Raw genomic sequence first — 21,428 nt, 5'->3', positions numbered from 1 at the left:
TCCCTGAGCTCTAATTATGTACACTAAAAAACTGGGCTTTGCTAGATTCAGCCCTAAGCAGAGCTAGGGCAGTGCCTAGTGATTCTTATACCTTGAAGAACGGAAAAAGGCTTTTCTTTTTGCTGCCAGAAAGCATGAAAGCTGCATATACCCAACCAAGTGCAAACAGTATCTGCATTTAATTATTTCTCACTGAAGAAGCACTATTTAATCTGTTTCCTTCTTTCTTTCTTTCCTTCTTTTATTTCTTCTTTTTAATAAAATTCCCATTTTTGATAACTTCAGCAACCAAATTAGATTATGAGGTAAAATACATAGTCTGTCAAAAGTTCAAACCACGGGATCGAGTAACATTCCTGGGAAATAAGTCAATTTCATTTAAAAAGCTCATTAATATTGTCAATCAAAACTATACTGTGAGCAGAGAATGATTCCATAAATCATTGCTAGGTTGGCTATCATTCTGTTTCTTCACTTAAATTACATTCATGAATACTGCATTATATATAAAGATAGGGCAATAATACTCACTGAGAACACAATTAGGCAAAAAGCTTATTGATTACTTTACTTATTTGAATATTCACTAGGGGACAAAGCACTTGTTGGCACAAAACTCTTAAGGAGATACAATAATGTTTAATTATTCAAAATATTAATCCTCCTAAAACTTCAAAAGGCAAAGAATTCCAGTACTGTAAATATTTTTCCTTAAGATAGCTCCAAATCAGAATTCTGTTGAATGAAAACAAAACAAAACAAAATATAACACAACAGTAGAGTTGCAGAACACTTAAAAGACTAATTCTGAGGAACAAAAGTAATCTTACCTAAAATAGCTGGCCAGATAAGAAGTATATAAATACCTCAGGATACTTATATTCTTTTTGAAAAGCATTTTTAAAATTATACTTTAAAAATATTATCTATTTTACCAAGGTTTATGTCCCCTTCCTTATGATCTCAGTTTAGAAGTAAAGGAAGCCAGATCTTACTTTAAGTGGGCAAAGGCACTTTGAAGAAAAAACACATAAAGACTGATATGTAAGAATGTCCTTGTGCCAAATGTGTTCCTATCGATACACTGATAGGAATGTACAACCTGCTTTTTTTCTTATCGTCATAGTTCTCACAAATTTCTACCTAATCTATCTTCTCATGAAGCATGAACCTAACACTAGAGGAAGCTGTAATAATTATTTCAGTAAGTATGAAGATAAAATGGGTTCATGTACAAACAAGGAAGAATAATCTTCATTATAAAACACTCTGAAAGAGAGCACCACTTTTTGAATAAAACTAGGAAAAACTCTGACTAGCAAAACTAGCAAAAAATAAGATGATTTAGCTATGTAAATTCTGTTAGGACCTTTTCGGCATAAGCACATGGTTTGAGGGGAAGAGCTTTTATATTAACAATCTCAATATTTTTGTTTTCACTCCAAGAAACAAAACACATTACTCTTTCCAATTTGAGAATATCTTTTAAGATCATATTGTCCACATAATTAAATTATTACTAATTATTAAAATAACTTATGCATTACTTAGATTTTTTATTTTTAAACTCTAAATTAAACTCTAAAAACTTAAAAGATTTACATGTTTTTCAGGGTATTTCAGAATTTTAAGTAAACTGCTCTTATATCTGATATATAAATATAGCTGTTTATATACTGGAATTAGGTAGCAATTCTTCAGCTCCCTAAGTGACATGGTCAATTCCAATACTAAAGGTCATAGCAGAAATGCCAGAAAAGTATTGTACCCATGGCTTCCTGCCACAATGGCCATTTATTAAAGCTAAATCAGACCATGTCATTCTACTGCTCAAAGCCCACCAAAACCCCCTCCCCCATCTCCTTCACAGTAAAAGCCAAGTCCTTACCATGGTACACAGTCCCTTCCAGATCTGCTCTACCCCACCCCTACTTTACCTCTCCTACCTTCCTTCTAAGGTCCTGTCCCTGGTCCTCTGTGCTCCAACCACAGTGCCTTCCTTGCTGCTCTCTCCATACGCCAGGCATGCTCTTGCCATAGAACACCTGTACTGTGCCTGGAAAGCTTTCCCCAAGAAACTCCCACTGCTCACCCACCCTTTTTTTTTTCTTAAGATTTTAAGTACTCTCTTGGGGCGCCTGGGTGGCACAGCGATTAAGCATCTGCCTTCGGCTCAGGGCGTGATCCCACAGTTATGGGATTGAGCCCCACATCAGGCTCCTCCGCTGGGAGCCTGCTTCTTCCTCTCCCACTCCCCCTGCTTGTGTTCCCTCTCTTGCTGGCTGTCTCTATCTCTGTCGAATAAATAAATAAAATCTTGAAAAAAAAAAAAAAGATTTTAAGTACTCTCTACACCCAAAACGAAGTTTGAACTCAACCCTGAGATCAAAAGTCGAATGTTCTACCGACTAAGCCAGGCAGACGCCCCTCATCCTTGCTCATTTTAAAAATCTACGCTCTGGTGCATTATTTGAAACTATAGTCTTCCCCCAGTCCCAGCGTTCCCTGCTTTATTTTTTCCAGACACTCAGCAGTACCCTTTAACATACTATACAACTGACTTTTTTGTCAGTCTTTCTCCAACAAAACATGCGCTATGAGAAGGCAAACATTTGTCCATTTCCTTCAGTGCTGTATCTCTAGCACTTACTTAGAACATAACAGGTGCTCAACTCATATATGAATGAATGACTCATCTTCTCCAATTGCTGATGTTTCTGGGACTGCTCCTCTAATCCCCGAGCCTAGAAAGTTTGGCATCATCCTGTCCCTTCCATCACTGAAGTCTCTCTTTTGGTGTCTATTCTCTACTCCTACCACTATCTTCCTGGTTCAGATTTCATTTCATCTGAATTATTATATTAGGTTCTTAATGAATTTGCCTCATCTAGTTTTTTCCCATGTATGAGGAATGCTGTTAGGGCTCATGGCTCTTCTTTTTCAACATAATTTCTCGCTGCTCCAGAATATGAAATTTCTGCTTCATAGGTTTGCATTCTCCATTGTCCTGATGAAAGGGCATATTTTCCCACCTCTGTCTGTACATCTTGCCGTTCATCCCTGGAATGCCATTTCTCTTTTTTTCTGATTTATCTAATCCCATTCATGATTTAAAACTTAAGTCAAGTCCAATTTCTGCCCTGAAGCTTTCCCCCACGGCTTTAGGACATGGATTTCTCTTTTCTAAACTGCCATACATGTAAACCCATTTTCAGTTTAGCACTTAATGTTTTGCTGATTGTTTTAAGTATAATTGTTCTTCTCACTCAGATGTAAGGCTCTTTAGAAGAGGGACTTGTTTGTTAGGCCCCGTGTGCCTGGAATAGTGAAATGCTTGCTTAATAAAGAGGCACTCTGCACTTGCTTAATCGAACAGGTTATCAATTCTTTGAGAGCAAATACCTCACTTATACGTATATCTTCTAGTCTCTATTTCTATATTGCATATAAAGAAACTTAGGAAATAATTACTGCATTTAACTAAACTGAAAGATGCTTAAGGCCACAGTACAGCCTATTACTATATCAAACCGAAGTTTGAAATTTAGCTCTTCTTTACCCAAGTAAATAAAATAAGTGTTCTGCCTGGTTAATGAGCACTCAGAAATTCAATTAGTTTCTGCTTCGCTAAGAATGTACTACAGTACTTCAAACGTCACTTGGGGAACTGAATACATGATGTCTTGATTCTAGAAGATTATGTTCCATACTCAGTGAGTAATTGATATCAAACTCATACCTTTGTTAGTCCCTCGTATTTTCCATAATCTGTACTCTTTAGCCACTCCATCAACTTGGCATATCGAAGCAAGTCTCTATGAAACGGATGATGATTGGGTAAAGCCAGTTCAACAGAGTGCTGAGCAAGAGTTGAACTCTGATCATGACCCTAGAGTGAGTAAATAAGTAAATAAATGCATTGACAGTGAAAGAAACATGTAATTGAAAATTCTAAACAACGACCACATGTAGCCAACGAAAAGCATAAAAAGATAGAGAAGTATAAAAACTGAGTACTTACTTATCTTCTTTTATGATCCTGTGTAAATCTACCAAACACCATCACCATAAAATAATCATAAACATGCAAGAACAGCCCTCTGGGATAAATCAACTACCCACCTCATCTTCTAAAGGAGTTGACAATGAATGTTTTAATCAAACCTGTCTCTCCCATACCATTTTACTATTTATTAAGCAAATATACCTCATGATGCAACTGTACTGAGAAACACATCAAATAGGGAAGTCATTCAAAACAAATTGTCTACATCTATGGTATTTTTACTATTAGAGTCTACGATATTTAAAACAACAGATAAGGACATAAAGGATATAAAATTTTAGAACTAGGAGGCACCACAGATGATGATATCCTGGGCTTTCCTGGATAATACTTAGTAGTAGTGTAATTTTAGTTTTTTTAGTAATTTGTTAATTAACTACACATGATTTTATTTTAAAACCTTGACAAGGCTTTTATGTAAATAAATTAATAAGTTATCAGTCAGTCTTAGATGATGCATCCTGACTTTTGATTTGAAAAATATGGGCCTGGAAGATTATCTGTTCCAATGACCTTATTTTCTAGAAGAAATGGAAACTTAAAGGATTAAGTGATTTGCTCAGGTCATGCTGGAAGGAAGAACTAGAACCTTAGTCATGTGAGTCTCACTTCCATTTCCTTTTAAAAACATATGTAACAAAATCATTTATTTTAACCAGACTCAAAAATTGCAAATGCCTACTAGTTACTGGTATCTAAAAAACAAGCAAACAAACACACACAATAAAAATCTTCCCAGCCCTCTTTGGTAACAATCTAGCTCTCTCTGCTACTTGGTCAATATTTGTGATGAACTCAAAGCCAGTGTCTAAGAGATGAGGAGTTGAAAGATTAAAGGAGTGGATTCCCCTTGAAAATGTAAGTTCCCAAGAAAAAGGAAAAGGAAAAACAAGACGGATTTATTTGATGTCAGTCTGACTCAATCTAATTTGCTTAGTCAGAAGTTATTTGTTAGCATTCTGTTAAAATGATACAGTGATTGAGTTTTGGTGCTGGTTAATTCATTTCCTAGTAAAGTTACCTAAACCTAATTATATGTGTATTATACTAGCTGCCATAAATTATCTTTTAAATATCCCGAATTTAAATTCTTTTATTTAGTTTTATTTTTTAAAGATTTTACTTATTTATTTAGAGCGCACAAGGTGAAGGGCAGAGGGAGAGGGAGGGAGAGAAAATCTCAAGCAGACTCTGTGCTGAGTGCAAAGCCCAAAGTGGGGCTCGACTTCAAGACCCTGAGATCATGACCTGAGCTGAAATCAGAGTCAGCTGTTTAACCAAGTGAGCAATCCAGGTGCTCCTATATTTAAATTCTTTTAATTTAAAAGAGGTTTCTTTCCTTTATCTAATTTATATGCTTTACTATATACACAGAATAAGAACTTAGTGGTTATGGATTTTTTAAATAATTTCTTTTAACTACAGAGTATTCAGAAAAAATTTCTGGTCTAAGGCAATGAAGAATTCTCTAGCAATTGAGAAGTACCTTTAGAGCAAGAAAGACAGAAGTATAAAACATGCCAAGTACTAAAACACTCATTATTTGAGTTCCTTCTTCATTAAAGCTTTCAAATCAGCCTGTTGGATAATTTTCTTCTTGTAAGATTATATCCCCAATTTAAAATGGATATAAAAAGAAAAATAAGGACCCATTATATAGAAATTCCATATAAAATTAGGCAGAACAATCAATATATTTCTAAGATTAAGGGTTACTTAAGATTAAGAATACTGATATTACTTAATTAAGATTACTGATACCTACTTAGGAAATTGGAACAGAGATAGCAGAAAAGTATCAGAAAACTCAACTGACCAAAATAAGCAGCAGAAAGGGCGAGGCCACACAAGTTCACAACTATTATAGATGCTATATACAAGGTCTACTGTATAGATAGGTCCACAATCCCTTTCTTCAACTCTAAAATACAAAAAGCTCTAAAACCTTCATTTAAATTTGGTGCCAAATCTATTTTAATGGCAAAACTTGACCTGAATTGACATGAGGCTATTTATAGTGTCTGGAATGACTATTCATATTTTTTGCTGTAGGAACATTGTGCTCTTAATCACAGGGCCCTGCTCCAAACCATCCTGGAGTGGTTATAGAATATATATGTACTATATTACTTTACTAAAATCTGAAAAATTCTAAAAACATAGCTGACCCCAAGAGTTTTGGATAGGGGAGCATGGACCTATGTGAACATTCTTTTTTGGATGGCTGACTAAATATAAAACAATCACATCTTCCAAAAGAATCACTGTGGACTAAGAGCTACATGTTGAAAAATGCAACTATTCTATATATTTGGAATGCCTGGTCACCAACATGTTTTCTGTGAGGTAAAGACTAATAATAAATATGAACAAAATTAATCATTTTAAATAAAACAGTTATTACCACTGGATTATACTTCATCTCTCATTACAGTTGCCAAAGGTTAATTTTTAAAATTCTTTATTAATAATATTAGACATCTTTTATCATCCCAATCTGTCTCATTAATTCTCAATGATTCAAGACTCAAAATTATTGTTTATGTTCTTCTTCAATTGTTTACTCAGCCCATTACATGTTACACTATATTACTTAATTTAGTGTCAGAAAAGTTCTTCAAATAAAAACCTTCTCCTCCCCTAAAAATGGAAGAACTAATTATTGTTTGTAGAGGAATTTACAGTTTATAAAGCTCTTTCACATGTTACTATTCAAAGCTTTCTTTTGCAAACAGCATTTTAAGATCATTATACCTGAAAAATTGCCTTCTAATATGAAAACATCATTGCCTTCAAACCATTACAATTAAGATAGATTAAATGTGATTAGTGCTAACAGATTTAATTTTAGAGAAACTGTTCTAAAATCATTATAGAAAATAGGAAAATTACATATTTAAACTGTTTAATTCAATCACTAATACAAGTTATGGGCACTTCTAGAACTCTCATGTGCACACAACTTTATTCTTTATATATCAAAAAAATTAAGACATTGTTTAGTTTATTATATCTTAACTATAGGAAACAATTGGGGGGGATGGGGGTGATGGGGATTAAGGAGGGCACTTGATGGAATGGGCACTGGGTGTTATATGCAACTGATGAATCACTAAATTCTACCTCTGAAGCTAATAATATACTATATGTTAATTAAATTGAATTTAAGTTAAAAACAGTTTATTATAAATAATAATAAATTAATAACAGTAACAATTTACTGAATGCCTGTTGTCGTCCCGGGTGTGCTCTCTGTCTCTTTCTATATATATAAATTCTAATGTTCACAATAACCTTGTAAACTACTTTCCTCCTCATTTAAGAAATAGCAAAGCTCGGGTGCCTGGGTGGCTCGGTTGGTTAAGTGTCCAACTCTTGGTTTTGGCTGGGGTCGTGATCTTGCAGTCATGGGACTGAGTCCTGTGCTGAGCTCTGTGTTCAGCATGGAGTCTGCTCAGATTCTCTCTCCCTCTCCCTCCCAGCCATACACACTCTCTTTCTCTCAATCAAATCAATGAATCAATCAGTCCTTTAAAAAAATAGCAAAACTCTATTATTAACATAATTAAAAATATTATAGTAGGTTTTGTCAAATTAATCTAAGACAGACACATTTTCTACAAACTAGTACATTATAAATTTTCCTTAGTGTATATATTACTAGAATTTGTGGCACAAAGGGGTTAATTAACTTGCTGAAGGTCACCCAGCTAGGAGGTAGCAGAGTCAGGGTTTTGAATCCAGGAAGTTTGGCTCCACCGTCGTACTCTTAACCACTGTAACTGATTTTCAAACAGAAATTATACACTCATTTCAAATGTTGAATAAATTCTCAAAATCTGAGAATTCTTTCTTTCTGTGTTATGGCATGTTTATTTTTGTTTTCTTAAAGAAAAAAGAAAGTCTGAGCAAAGTTCCAACAAACATCACAAAAACTGATCTTAAATGATCATAAGTCTTTCAAAGCTTTTAATTACAGACATTTAACCTGTATTTAGGAAACTGTGAAACATGCTTAAGGAAACAATTTTTGTGAAATGAACTGAATATTGGCAGTATATTTTACAGGCTTTATTTTACCATGTGATGTTTCTATAAATATATGTTGAAAGAAAAATTCCCAAGCTTAAGCATATAGCAAAACCCCCACAATTTCAGTTTTTCCCGGTTGTAGTTTTAGTTGGGTGCATAGTCAGTTCTTATCGTATTGCAAAAGACCATGTACAGAATTATGAGGTCTCTGCAGGACCCAAGGGGGACAAAAAACGCAGAGAAGAGTTATCCTTTCAAGCCGAATCTTCCAAAAGACAACCAAAATAATTTTTTAAATACATACACTTTATGCAAGTACTTCCTCAATTTCATTAGCCTTAATTTGACTGCCTGTTTTCAGTATCAGAATCCTAATTAGCGTAAATGACCTGAATCTCTAGTTCAGTATCTTCTTAGATATACAAACCCCTTGTAAATGTAAAAATTATAGGTAAGAGTCTACAATTTCAATGGAAGATGAGTGTGTAAGATCATCTAAAAGAGTCAAAAGAATCCAATCAATTGTTAAAAACATTACTCTATTATGTGTATATATAGTAAGAAGTGAATATTAAATAAAAATGCATTTCACGTTTTCATTAAAATATAGCTATGTGGAAGTACTACTATGAAAGCTCTATCAGAGGTAGCATGCTCTGGATCAGTGATTCCCAAATGCGAAGATGTTTTTTTACTGGCCTACGGCACTAAGAAACAAATAAAATGACGGCAGAGTTTCTCATAAAGGGAAATGTGCTTAATTTGGAAGTCTGAAGTTATATTCTTTTCTTTTAGTGCCAAGATAAAAAGATAGTGAAAGGATTTCTTTTTTAAAGTTTTTATTTGGTAAAGTAAAAAACTGGTGACTTAGTAAGTCTCCAAATTCTATTTCTTTTAATTTTACGGATGTGTGAATTTTAAAAAGACTGGGAATCAGTGCTCTTAAATTACTGGTATGTTGTGATCAATAGATTATTTCCACTGTATTCTTCTGTACAGTAGTTACACATGTTGAATATACATACATTTGCCAAAAACTGCATTGCAGACTCTGTTCAAGTCTTCGTATCCACGATGCTATACTTGACTACCTAAAATCTCAGTAAACTCACTTTTCATTAAAACTTTTTAGCACTTGTACATATATATATAAACTATGTATATGTAGTCATACAATTAACAATTTCATATATGCATTGCTGTAGAGCTTTAAATACATTAGTCTTAATGTCTCTTTAGAAGCATCTGGACTGTAAGAGCCATTTCCTATTCTTACATATGGAAACAACAAGTATTCAAGAGGCACACAATGAAAATCTGCTAAGATACATACTATAATATGGTAATCAATTTTCCCAGCTCATTTGTTCCACAACTAGGACTAGAAATACCCATGTTCCCCAACTCTTTTGCTAAGTGACCTGATGCACTGAATTCAACACACAGAAAAATCTCTTTTCTGTATTTCGGACACCCTCCTCCACTTTCTTCAGCACATCCTAGGTCATTGCAACATTCTGGTTTTTCAACATGCATCACTCACATGTAACAATACATATTAGACTTTCAGAACTGGAAGCACATAGTAAACAAAGCCGTTAGTTTACAAAGCAAGGAAGCAAAATCATAATAATCATAATTAATACTGCATGTTACAACAAACAATGAAGGGTGCAGAAAGAGCTGTTTACCTACAGTAACATTCTAACATATCCAACATTTCCAATGCCATCTAGAAATGTGGATAACGTCACTATCAACAATGTCATTTTTAAAAACCACGGAACTGGGGAGAAATAAATATTAAAATACTAATGTAAGAAAAATGTGATGAGTATTTCCTGTGTGACTTCTAGATCTACTTTCTTCGTGCTACTTTTCGGGTCAAGTGAAACATTAAGAGAGTCTTCCCCAATGTCTCCCTCGCACCCTTAGTTATATGGTCTTCCTTTATGCTCACATGTGTGACCGCTACAATAACATTTACCCTTACTGAGTATATCTACCTCCTTCCCATAGACTGTGAGCTGCTTGAGGACAGGATCAGCTTCTCACCTATCTCAAGTAAATGTCTGGTATGCATCCCAATCACCCGGTAAAAGTTTCTAAATAAACGAAGGAGCAGAGAGTGAAAGAATGACAGGAAGAGAGGCAAGCAGGAGATGAAATGCCTTTCTGGCCAAATTAAACTTTTTCCTCTGGGACATTAAAAAACTGCTATAAATATGGTTAACGGGCAGCTTAAGTCAGTAAAGTTATAATCTATAAAGATTCTGCTGCTGTTAATTTAGCAAACTTTATAGGAAAAAAAAAGAATCAGAGAAGCTTGAGCCAAATTTAATGTACTCACAGGCACCGAAAGAAAGTAGGACCTGTTATAGAGCTGAAGGAGGGCCTGAGTAAACTAATCGGAAATAAAATAGAGTAAATACAATTGTTTTCAAATACTGCAAAGTGAAAACAAGGTAAGAATCCAATGTTTCAGACAGTATTTCTTGATGAACAGAATTTCTCTCAATTTTTTTTTTGTCCAATAACCCTAATAAGAGATGAAAAACATAAGAAACCTAATCTATTACTCCAGATTAAAATGCCTTCTATTCAAATCCCTCTAAGGTACTCTTAATATTATTAATATTAATATTAACATTATTGCCACAACCTTAATTATAACCTCCTTTTCCATATAAAAATGTAGATAAAGGGTTTATATAAAATTAAATCCAATGGAATTTACAACTCAGCTATAGTCATTTTTCTCATATATAAAAATATATACAGCCAATGAAACATATATAACACTTGAGTCAAGTCCTGGTTCTTACCTTAAAATACTGAGAAGTAAAATAGGCCAAGCAGCAAATATGTAACAAGTTTGGACTTACTTTTATAAATAAGAACATATAAATGGTATGTGTAATAAGCATAGTTATTTATTTGATTTCTAGAATCAGAGAGTTTTAGCTGAAAGGAACCAGATGGTCTACCTCAGGAGGCAGTTGAGGCCCAACACACATCTATGAGCAAATACTTAAAAATCTTATTTAAAAATCTCAAATAAACATGTGAATAAACATATGAAAGAATTTACTGTGATCCCAATTAAATACATTACAATTTTTGTGGAAATATATATATAAAAGCTACAGAAACATGCCAGTTTTGTTAATGAAATAAAATTACCTGTTGAACAAAAACATTGTTGAGGTGACTGGCCAGTCTCCGTGCAAACTGTTCTCGCAAATCACTGAAACGCTGCTGCTGCTGTTTCACTGCCAAGAGCATGTCATGGCCTAAAACCAGAATATTTCTTGACTGATTTAATAGGTAAGAAGATTTCTCCGACCTTCAGTGAATACATTTATAACAGTATCCATAGTTCTGTTTTGAAGAACCCAAAGTTTTACTGGTTTATTCATTTGCTTTATAAAAGAAAGGTGAGCAAGAGAAAAAAACAGTATAGCACAGCAGTTCTCCAAGGGTGGTCCTGCCTCAGCATTATCTGGGAACCGCTGGACATGTGGATACTGGAGCTTTGGCCCAGACCTACTGAATCTGGGGCTGCGGCCTGGCAATATGTGTTTTAACAAACCCTCTCCATGATTCTGAGCAAACTCAAGTTTTGGAACCATTGGCCTAACAAAACCTCATGCTCTCTGGTCTAATCAAAGCATCGACTCTGTGCTCGGTTTTGTAGACAGTACTAGAGAAAAATCATGGTGTTAACTAGAGTCACTGCTGATCAATCACAGGAACTAAAATAGAAAAGTTCTTAGTGCCAACAGAAACATGATTGGAAAGACGTGAAACTGGTCTGAGGAGCTAATACTACAGTCACCCTAAACCACTTGCCCCATGTACTTCTTGTTAAAAGCTTTATACCAAGTTACAGGCTTAGTCTCAGATTCTTGGTCAGATTTTATCATTTCTAATGAACATACCTGGACGAAGAGCTACATTCATGCACTGCAGAAGGGCATCAGCGGCATTGGTGCAGGCCTCAATGCCTCTAGAAGAAGCAAGATCACCCTCCTGAAGGGCCTTTATATGACCTTTGGCCAAGTCCATGTGGTTCTGGAATATATATAAATATACCATTTGCACATGTAATTTTGGGACATTTACAGTTAAGATGCTACTCAATCCTATCATAACGTCTTTGGAATTATGTGAAATCTTACTCTCACAAGAAAATGAGAAAATGTTTACAAATGGGTGTTATATATCATATTATATTTTTCTGTTTTTGTTGGTGGTAGCAATTTACCAACATACTTACCACAAGAAATTCTATTTCAGACAGGAGTTTTACATTATTAGTGTTACTGAGATGAATTAGGTGGTTGCTTTCAGAGATCTGATCCATTTGTTCTTTTACACTTTGGAGCATTTCCTCGTAACTGCTCAGTTTCAACTCAATCTGATCCACCTCCTTTAGAGCCTCATCCAGCAACTTCATCAGGATGTTCACTTGCTTCTCAGAGGCCATGATTGATTGGATGTTGGCCTACAACATGAAAAACAAAAGTAACTCTTCGTATTATTTAGATGTATAAAAGTAGTGTTCAGATGAAATATTGCTAAATCCCTTTGACAGCCGAGTAACAAAGACTGGTAAGCATCTACACATTTATTTTAGTTCATCACTTTATGTTTATGTTCCCTTTTTACACAGTATTTCAGGAAGATACACTGGCCTCTCTATCAAGGTTAGAGACCATGCCTCAGTATTTCATATTTCCCCAGATTGTACAAGTAGGGTTCTGCCCCACAATGTATCATCAGTGTCGATATATTCCCATTTCTGACACTTCCAATTCTACCAGCTATAAAAATCTTCTATACTTAATATTGTTGTAAAATGCCAAAAAAAAAAAAAAAGCATAATTACCTGTGCAATACCTTAATAAAGAGGGTAGCAGTGAGATCAGTCTTTGAAGGATACACTGAACTAATTTATAACTGTAGTACAACTGATGCTTACATGATGTGGAAGAGCCACGACCGTAAGACCACATGGCCACAGACTATATATCCATAAGATAGCGCCTTCTATTGTCTTCTTTCTTTTCTCTTTCATTTGCAACTACTGTACATTTTTTTCCAGGCAAAGTGGGAACAAGCCACCATCCCCTTATCATTGTTTTCTAAGCGATTCTGACTAATGATTCTAAGTTTCCTGAAATATGGAAGCTGTCAAATCCAAAATAAAACTGGCAAGCAATGTGATAACTTGTAACATACATGCAATATTCATTAGAAAAGAAAATATAAACCACTAAGCCACACTAAGAAGGCAGGTAACAGGGTATGAGGAAAAAACTTGCATCAGGAACGAAAAGAATCAAGGACAGTTGCTGCAGTAATTTCACACGTATTTTATATGCTATTCGTAATAACTCAACTGTAAGTGTAGCCCAACTGTAAGAGTCAGCAGGACTCTGGGCCACTGAATAGATCTCTCAAGTAGCAGACGTGGGGCTCGACCTTGACCAGGACAATTTCCACTGTTAACATCTTGAAGTTTCTTCTAGGCTTAGCTTCCAGTGAGTTTTATAAACTTGTAAACTTGAACTATTTGTGTAATCTCTGGGCCTGAGTTCATCCTCATAAATTCTGTACCTTTCATGTATAAAATGCCAAAATTTTTTAAGTCTTTAAAATATTCCTCATTCTCTGAGGGTTTTTCTTAAATGCTTTTTTGTCTAAACAAAACAAAAAACACCACATGTTCTCGTTCTAGATTTTTCTCACATTAGTGGTGTTATTTTTAGCTATGTCTTTTAGCTTTTTACTTTCTAAAGATGTGCATTGAGTTTACAGACTTAGAAACTGTGCATACAAATTAAAAAGAGCTATCTCAAACATTTTAGCAGGGGAGCCAAACATCCTTTTCCTCTGGCTCCTTGTTTTCACTACATTTATTCTGTTCCATTTGGGTAAATGATTCACTTATTTCAAACTAATTTTTCTATTTCTAATTTGTACCTTTTTTTTTTCCCCCAAAACCACAAAAATGCTATTCTTTTGCAGCGAATTACTCTGCAGTGTTTCAGAGGCTGGGGGGAAGCAGCCCCAAGTTGGTTTCTGGTCGGCTACTTTTTACTTCCATCGCTTTGTGTCAAAAACCCCCCCAAATCCCCAACCTCAGCCAACCACCTTCACTGGCCTAATTAACAGGAATGGTTCTGTCTTTCGAACAAGAGCAGTGAGAGATAAGGCATCGCGTAACGTGCTTCCGGAGGGAGATGGCTATAATTACACTATAAAGGCTTAGGTGCTGAGGCAGCAAAATCTGAACATCACCAGTCTTCTCAAGCCACTACACATTGTTCATTTACAGATTATAAAAAGGTCTTACCCCATCCAGCACCTGCAGCTCTCTGGACAACCTTTCTGCAAAGGCCTCAGCATTAGAGATTGCACATTCACAGCCTTCCATCATTATTTCAATATCCTGCTCTTCTCTTGCATTTAACTCTTGGTATACATCTACGACTTCTTCATCACCTCCTGTCACACTCTGATTTTCTCCACTTGGAACAGACTCTTAAAGAGGGTAAAAATTAAAAATAAAGTAGTAAAAAAGTAGGAAGGACAATAACACGGTACTTATAGTCAGTTATAAGCACAGGTCACATTTAGTGGCTGAAAAATAGGAAAGAATGATTCAAAATATTAAAAAAACCTTATTTTTATGAAAAACTGCATATGTTAATACATTTATTGTAACATTTATTATAACAAATACAAATACATGCAGTCTAATTCACTCACTTTTAAGTGTTAAAACAGGCTTTCCAACAATTTCCCAAAACATAAACTACAAAAACAAATACAAAACCAGAAACAAGACACGTGGAAACAAGCCTACTAATCTTTTTTTCCTATGGTGGTTGTTGCTCTAATAAAACAATGAGTATGAATTTAGGACACATAAATAATTTGCTTTCCTTTTTTTCCCCAGGTAACATTTTTCCTTTGTTCTTTTTTTGTCCTTGTTATGGTTTTTTTTTTCCAAATAACTTTTAGTTGATATGAAAAATGTAGTCACAATTTACTTTGGGTATTGAAAATATTACATGAAATTTCCATTTCTTTGTTTAAAACAATTTCATATGCATTGATAAAATTTCTAAAGATCAGGTATAAAGGTTTTCTCAACAAGTCTACAATAACAAGAGCAACAATAACATGGCTGTTTGAAATTGCAAAAGTTTAACTGGTCTTCATGCTTCTTAACAAAGGACCAACAGGTCAAATGTAAGGTGTCTTCTGGATAAACGTTTCAATTCCATGTTTTGAGAAAATACACTTAGCTTGTGGGATTTTATATAAAGCTTGAGGTTAGGAGAGGTAAAGTGAAAAAAAAAATAATTTTTACCCCTAACTAAAACTTTCAATAAAGTTATTGATTTTCATAAACTTAATGGGACACTACTTAAATCACAACCTCTGGACACTTTAAATATTCATTATTTTGTATGCAAATGAAATATTTACATTCAGCATGACTTGACATATGTTAATTTGTTCTAGGAAAAAAATAACTAACTCAAAGTAATAAATGACTTACTCTTAAGAATGATAATTAGGCAGATTTAGATAATGTCCCAGAAAAACAAAAAGAGGGGAATAAAACTTTTGGTACAGGCAATTACAGATTACAGTATATAAATAGTTCTTTAGACAGGCATCACCTAGTTCCCTGTCCTTTGAACGAGTCCATTTTAGCTCACTGTGGAGATGTCAAATGTCACATCTGACAGTTTATTAGCCACTAGGGGGCAGGGACTGCTCAAATCATTCTGTACAGCTCCTTACACAAGCAGATATTTAAAATAAATAAATATTTTAAACGATCATAACTGCTTCAGAAGTATTTTCTCTTCCATGAAACAGTCCTTTGTAAGTCAATAATGAATCCTATCGTTAATTTTATTACTATATGGATTTTGTGGTAACAAACTTGTCCCTATGCACAATTTCATAAAATATGCAACCAACAGTACATAACAATGGCAAGTAATAAAAAATATATGGAATAGAATAAAAAGAAAAGGTGTTACGCACCTTCTGTAACTTTAGGCAGTTCTGGAGAGTAAAAAGGTATGAAAAAAGCAGAGGAAAGTAAGCAAAGAATATTAGCTGGGTAGAAAAGTATACAGGTTTAAAATTTTTAAATACTACCCATATTTCATTTGAACTTTTGGTACATCAAAGTTTAAAAGACAACGTCCAAATCAAGTACCAAGTGGAAAGATCCACAGAAACTAAATTTCCAGAGTTAATTTTCTTATTCTTTTTCTGACAATGACTAAAAATACATTTATCTTTCCATTTTTTCTTTTAAGAAACAGCACTGACTAGTCCTTGGAGAAAACTGGGAAACAGATCACTTCCTGAGAATTATTTTTAGGTCAGCTCTGACTCATGCATTTAGTCTAGTTATTTTCACTCAAGGCCCCAAAACTTTACCCAGACACTCCCTCATAATAGATTAGTCATAAAACACTGTTAAAAAGGACGAGATTGAAACAATTTTAAAAAAACACACGAGATATCTGTTCAAGCTGGCTAAATTAAGGATTCAAGCCAAAGATTTCTTTTTTAAAATCTGGTTATAAGAATGAAAAAGAAAAAGTCAAACAAAAACTTGACTCTACTTCAACTGCTAACAAAATCCTCCTTTAAAAACCTTAAAAGCCTTCTGCTGAGAAACTTCACTTACTGGCGTAAACATTCAATTGTCACTAACAAAAACCTCTAAAGTTGCCACTGTTAGCATTCATAGTGAAGTCTTACTTGGATGATTACTTATCTCTTAAAAGTAGATGGTGATAATTTCTTATTTGTTTTTTAACATCACCCAAAACTTAGACACATTTATTGTTTTTTTAATGGGAATCAACGGCTATGATTTCAAAATCCATTAAAACAAGTTTACAGACATTAAGGAAACTATTCTCTGGACTCCACTAAACAGTTACTGATTTATATAGAAAACGATTTTCATAATGAGATCCTTAAGGATCTTCACAGTATTCCTAAAACTGATCTGAATTAGGGGTAACTTTTATAAACATGAAAATGTCTACACTTTGCTTTAGGCCTTAAAAAATTAAATGTCTTTTTTTTTTAAGTTAGACACTTCATTTAAAAAAGACAGCAATATTCTTCTCACTGATTATGGTAATATTTCTTAATGAGGGAAGCTAGGTAGGGTATGTATTTTCTAATACCGTTAGTTCAATGAAATGTATTGGTCTAAAACATATTGTAGGCAACGAATAACAACCAGAGATACACAATATTTAAAAACAGAATAGCAATCATTCCCTCATCAAAACATTCAACCCTGAAAAGGCAAAAAAATAAATAAAATAAAATAAAAGCCGTTCAAAACACAAATTAAACCACTATTCAAGGCATGAAAAATTATCATCAATTTCTTGAAGGTCATTCCCTCAACATACTCAGTTGCCAAGATACCGGGGTCTAATGTTGGTCAGATCACAGCCCCGAGGGCTCCTACACAAGGGCAGCACTGAGGGGAGTAGCACAGGGCCTGACAGATGTGACTTGCCTCTCCAGTTTTAAGCATCAAACTTAAAACCAATAATGGGCTTAATACTTACTAAGTATTGGGAAGGAATACTATATTTGAGGGAAATATCCACAGGCAAACAGAAAAGGAGTAAGTAAAACAGAATACCGAAAGGACAGAGGCAAATGGCTAAGTAAATGAATAGCTGGAAGCATCTGAAACGGCCATTTTTATAGGTCAAAATGGTTGAATATTGGTTATTTCAGATGTTTTAACCGAACAGAATGAGGCTCCTATTTTAAAATGCTAATATACAACTTAGGACAAATCTAAGTTTTCTTTCTAATATATATTATTTGGAATAAATCTGTTTTTTTATTAATAAAGAGAAGCAACAACTCTATTCATCTGCATACTAGCTGTTATTTCAACTGCTTTCTTTGAGATAAAGAATACAACACAAATTGTATCCACACGGCATACAGAACCATTTTCTTACAATGTTTATGCCTTTATGAAAGAAATTTTAAAAGAATAAAATCTAATTGTATATTTTTAATAACAATAGTTTTTGTCTTGTAACACAAAATAATCCACAGTAACAACCCTGAAGATATACTGACCAAAAATATCCTATTTAACTTCATGTCTAAGGATTTTATCCTGATAATATAATAAGAGCTAATATTTATTGAGTACTTACTAAACACCTGGCATCGTTCTCATCACTTTCATATACTAAGTAATTTAATCCTCACAACAACCCTATGGAGTGGATACTACTAATTATCTCTATTTCTGAGATAAAGAAAACTGAAACATAGAATAATCCAAGGTCACATAACTGGTAAGTGACAAAGCCAGGATTTGAACCCAAGTAGTCTGACTCAAGTTCTGTTCTTAACCACTATACCTACACTCTGCACAAAAATATAACTACACGGATATTCATGTCAAAATTATTTAAAATAAGCAAAGATTGGAAATTTTAAAATAAATGACTAGTTAAATAAATCAAGGTATAGTCATATGATGAAATACTATGGTACCACTAAAAATAATGTTGGGATAAGTATTTAATAACATGAAAAATGTTCATTATAAGAAAAATGTTCATTATAAGGAAAAGTGTGTTAGAAAACAATGTGAATTTATTTTAAGAAAGTATTTAAATATGCATAGGAAAAAGATGAGAAGACTATCTAACAAAACATCAACAGCAGTTATCTCTGAGGATTAAGTTTATAAGTGATTTTTATTTATTTAAAGTATCAATTTCTATACCAAACAAGTATCACTTCTGCAATAAGAAAAATTATTTTTCAAGTCCTTTGCAATATAAGGTAAATCAGTGTGCTACATCATTCTGAATAATGTCAAGTTATATATTCACTTGTAGGTATATTTGATTTTACATAAGCATTTTTATTTAACTTTACCTTCCAAGAGCTGTGAACTAACATTGACAAAATCAATTTTCTTCCGGAGATATCGCTGATTCAATTTCCAAATGCATGAAATAAATGCATTCTTTTCAGCAGTGCTGCTGGCAACCCATTTATATATTTTTTCAAAATGTAAATCAAATTCAGGATTTTCCTGAAATAAAATATGCAAAAGATATTGTTTTTGATCATATCTTTTTCATTATTATAAAGTCTATATTTCAATAGAATGAAAAGAAGTTGAAGCTGTTCTTAAAAGAAAATCACCATTAAAAATCAGCTAAGTGACTTACACAGAATGGTTCAGAGAATTCAATTTGTAGGAAAAACCTTGTTTTCTTCCGAAAAGAAGCTGGATAAAAAAAACAACAAAATGTTTTGGTAATTTCCTCGTATGACCCTTTTCGTATGACCCTTTAGTATATGAGTAGAAGTATAGGATGTCTAGGTAAAAGCTTTGTGGCCGGACTTCCTAGTTAAGATGACAAGTCTCCAGTTTTGATGTGGACCTAATTTTTCTTTTTAAATTGCCTATGGGGTTTTAGAGCTACACCTATTCTTTGATGATAATGCACTATTATTCATAGTGATCTGACACTAACTCCTTAGTAAAGAATATGTCTTCTAATTATAACATATGAGAAAAAATACAATCTACATCCTAGTGCGGTTTCCAAGAGCAAATGAGGTGAAAGCAGGAACGGACTGAAAACAGAGAATAATCAAAGGTGCCTCAAAAATAAAAAAGGCTGGCTAGCCTTGAAGTTCTTTTGAATGACAAAGAAGCTCAACCTGTGGGAGAAGTGCAGTACGCTGTCTCTTAAGCCACCTTGCAGCCGTGATTTCATACCAGGCTAATATTTCCCACGTGAATGTAGAATCACTTGACTGTTATCTAAAACATGAAAATATATGGATGTATGCTTTTCTTCACATCTGAGGAATTAAAAATAGATTCAAATGTTCTTAATGTCCTACAGAAGGCTAACAATATATCCGATTCATTCAAAGTGTCATTTGGTGAGAAAAATGTAAATAAATGCCTTAAAGGTAAGGGAGATGATACCAGACTTTTGTGAAGGGTTGGGATAATTGAGGAATCAGGATTTGACCTGGTATAACAATCACATTACAGTAGCATGGATCTACTAATTATAATTAGCTCAATAAGCAGAACTGAAACATCAAAAGATTAAAATCTGCATTTCCAATAAAAAGGTAATTGCATTATTACTTATAAAAAAAATCTAAGGGTATTGGCAACTAATCTAAAACTTGATGGGAAATGATCTCTTCCCTGGGAATATTTCCCATAATGCCAAAAAGAAGCTGAGTGCTCCAGTGGCAACACTCACACAAATCAATGTGTGACACTAAATGGCTAATGTTAGGCTATGTATAAAAATTTTATGTTTTACATCCATATATAGTGTGCACACGCCAAGGTGCTTACATAAAGTGAAAAAAAAAAGCATCCATTAAGAAAGTCAGCAATGAGGCATCAGCTGTGAGAAGGCATTCAAATAAGCATCAGCAACGTTAGTGAATTATGCAAGTCAATGGGGTTATAAAGTGCAAAACTATTGAAGGAAAAAGCTTCTTTAATAAAGACTCATTTCTAAAAAGCCCTTACAGTATTTTCTCTTAAACAGAAACCTACCAAAAAAGTCTCTACTCTTGATCTTTTCCCATGGTAACAGAATTTATTTAATTAGTTATTAAAGTGTTTTGGGTGCCCCTTAGGGATAAAGCAGCAGCCCAGTGCACCTAAATTACTTAAAGAAAAGCACTCGCCACGTTTGTTAGAAATCGGAATTCTGAATTGCATATTCTAGATATGCAAACTCTCCTAAAGTTGTTTTGGCTTCATTTAAAAAATATTTTACACTCGACACAACTGCCTGTCATTTTGTCCAGACTTTAGCTCCCCAGAGGTCTATACCAGGGTAAGGGTAAAGTCAGATTTTTATTTTATTGGGTTGCTCTACAAAGGTAGCTTCTACTTCTTCTGCCTTTTAAGTAAATGTGTGAGGCTTGAAGGGTTAAATCAAAGGGCACCTGCAGTTACATTAAGGTAAGCCTTGCTATCAGCCCCATCACAAGTGGGTATGATGCAAAACATTCCTGCGAAAGGAAGATGAAGGGCAGGGTGAGAGAGGCTGAGGGGAAGGAGCACCTAATTTCACCAGAGGAGCTCTACTAAATTTCTTTGAAAAAAGGGTATTGCTGTGAAAAGCCTTGACTTGTCAGAAATAAACATGGTCCTTTAACACGATTATTACATTATTCAATTTTCTTAAAGTTTGAGTGTGGCTTGTGAAAAGTGGAATATTTACAT

At 34.1% G+C, this 21,428-nt stretch overlaps 1 protein-coding gene across 13 annotated transcripts in view; it reads right to left on the bottom strand.

Annotated features, from left to right (window-relative positions):
- The window catches only part of EXOC1 (exocyst complex component 1), a 59,201-nt gene that overhangs the window by 26,952 nt on the left and 10,821 nt on the right, over positions 1-21,428 (bottom strand). For 8 of the 13 annotated variants that reach the window (XM_044387762.3, XM_044387765.3, XM_044387766.3 and 5 more), the window contains 7 exons: positions 19,085-19,244; positions 14,460-14,647; positions 12,378-12,605; positions 12,040-12,172; positions 11,282-11,391; positions 10,449-10,502; positions 3,740-3,889 (listed from right to left, as the gene is read on the bottom strand). In XM_044387762.3, coding sequence (XP_044243697.1) covers positions 3,740-3,889; positions 10,449-10,502; positions 11,282-11,391; positions 12,040-12,172; positions 12,378-12,605; positions 14,460-14,647; positions 19,085-19,244 — 1,023 coding nt within the window. The remainder of the gene's footprint in view (positions 1-3,739; positions 3,890-10,448; positions 10,503-11,281; positions 11,392-12,039; positions 12,173-12,377; positions 12,606-14,459; positions 14,648-19,084; positions 19,245-21,428) is intronic. The other 5 variants (XM_026508930.4, XM_026508934.4, XM_048211804.2 and 2 more) reach the window with 1 other exon arrangement.

This window comes from Ursus arctos, unplaced genomic scaffold (assembly GCF_023065955.2).
Source record: "Ursus arctos isolate Adak ecotype North America unplaced genomic scaffold, UrsArc2.0 scaffold_9, whole genome shotgun sequence".
NCBI classification, from domain to species: Eukaryota; Metazoa; Chordata; class Mammalia; order Carnivora; family Ursidae; genus Ursus; species Ursus arctos.
This window is presented reverse-complemented; position numbering and strand designations above follow the sequence as displayed.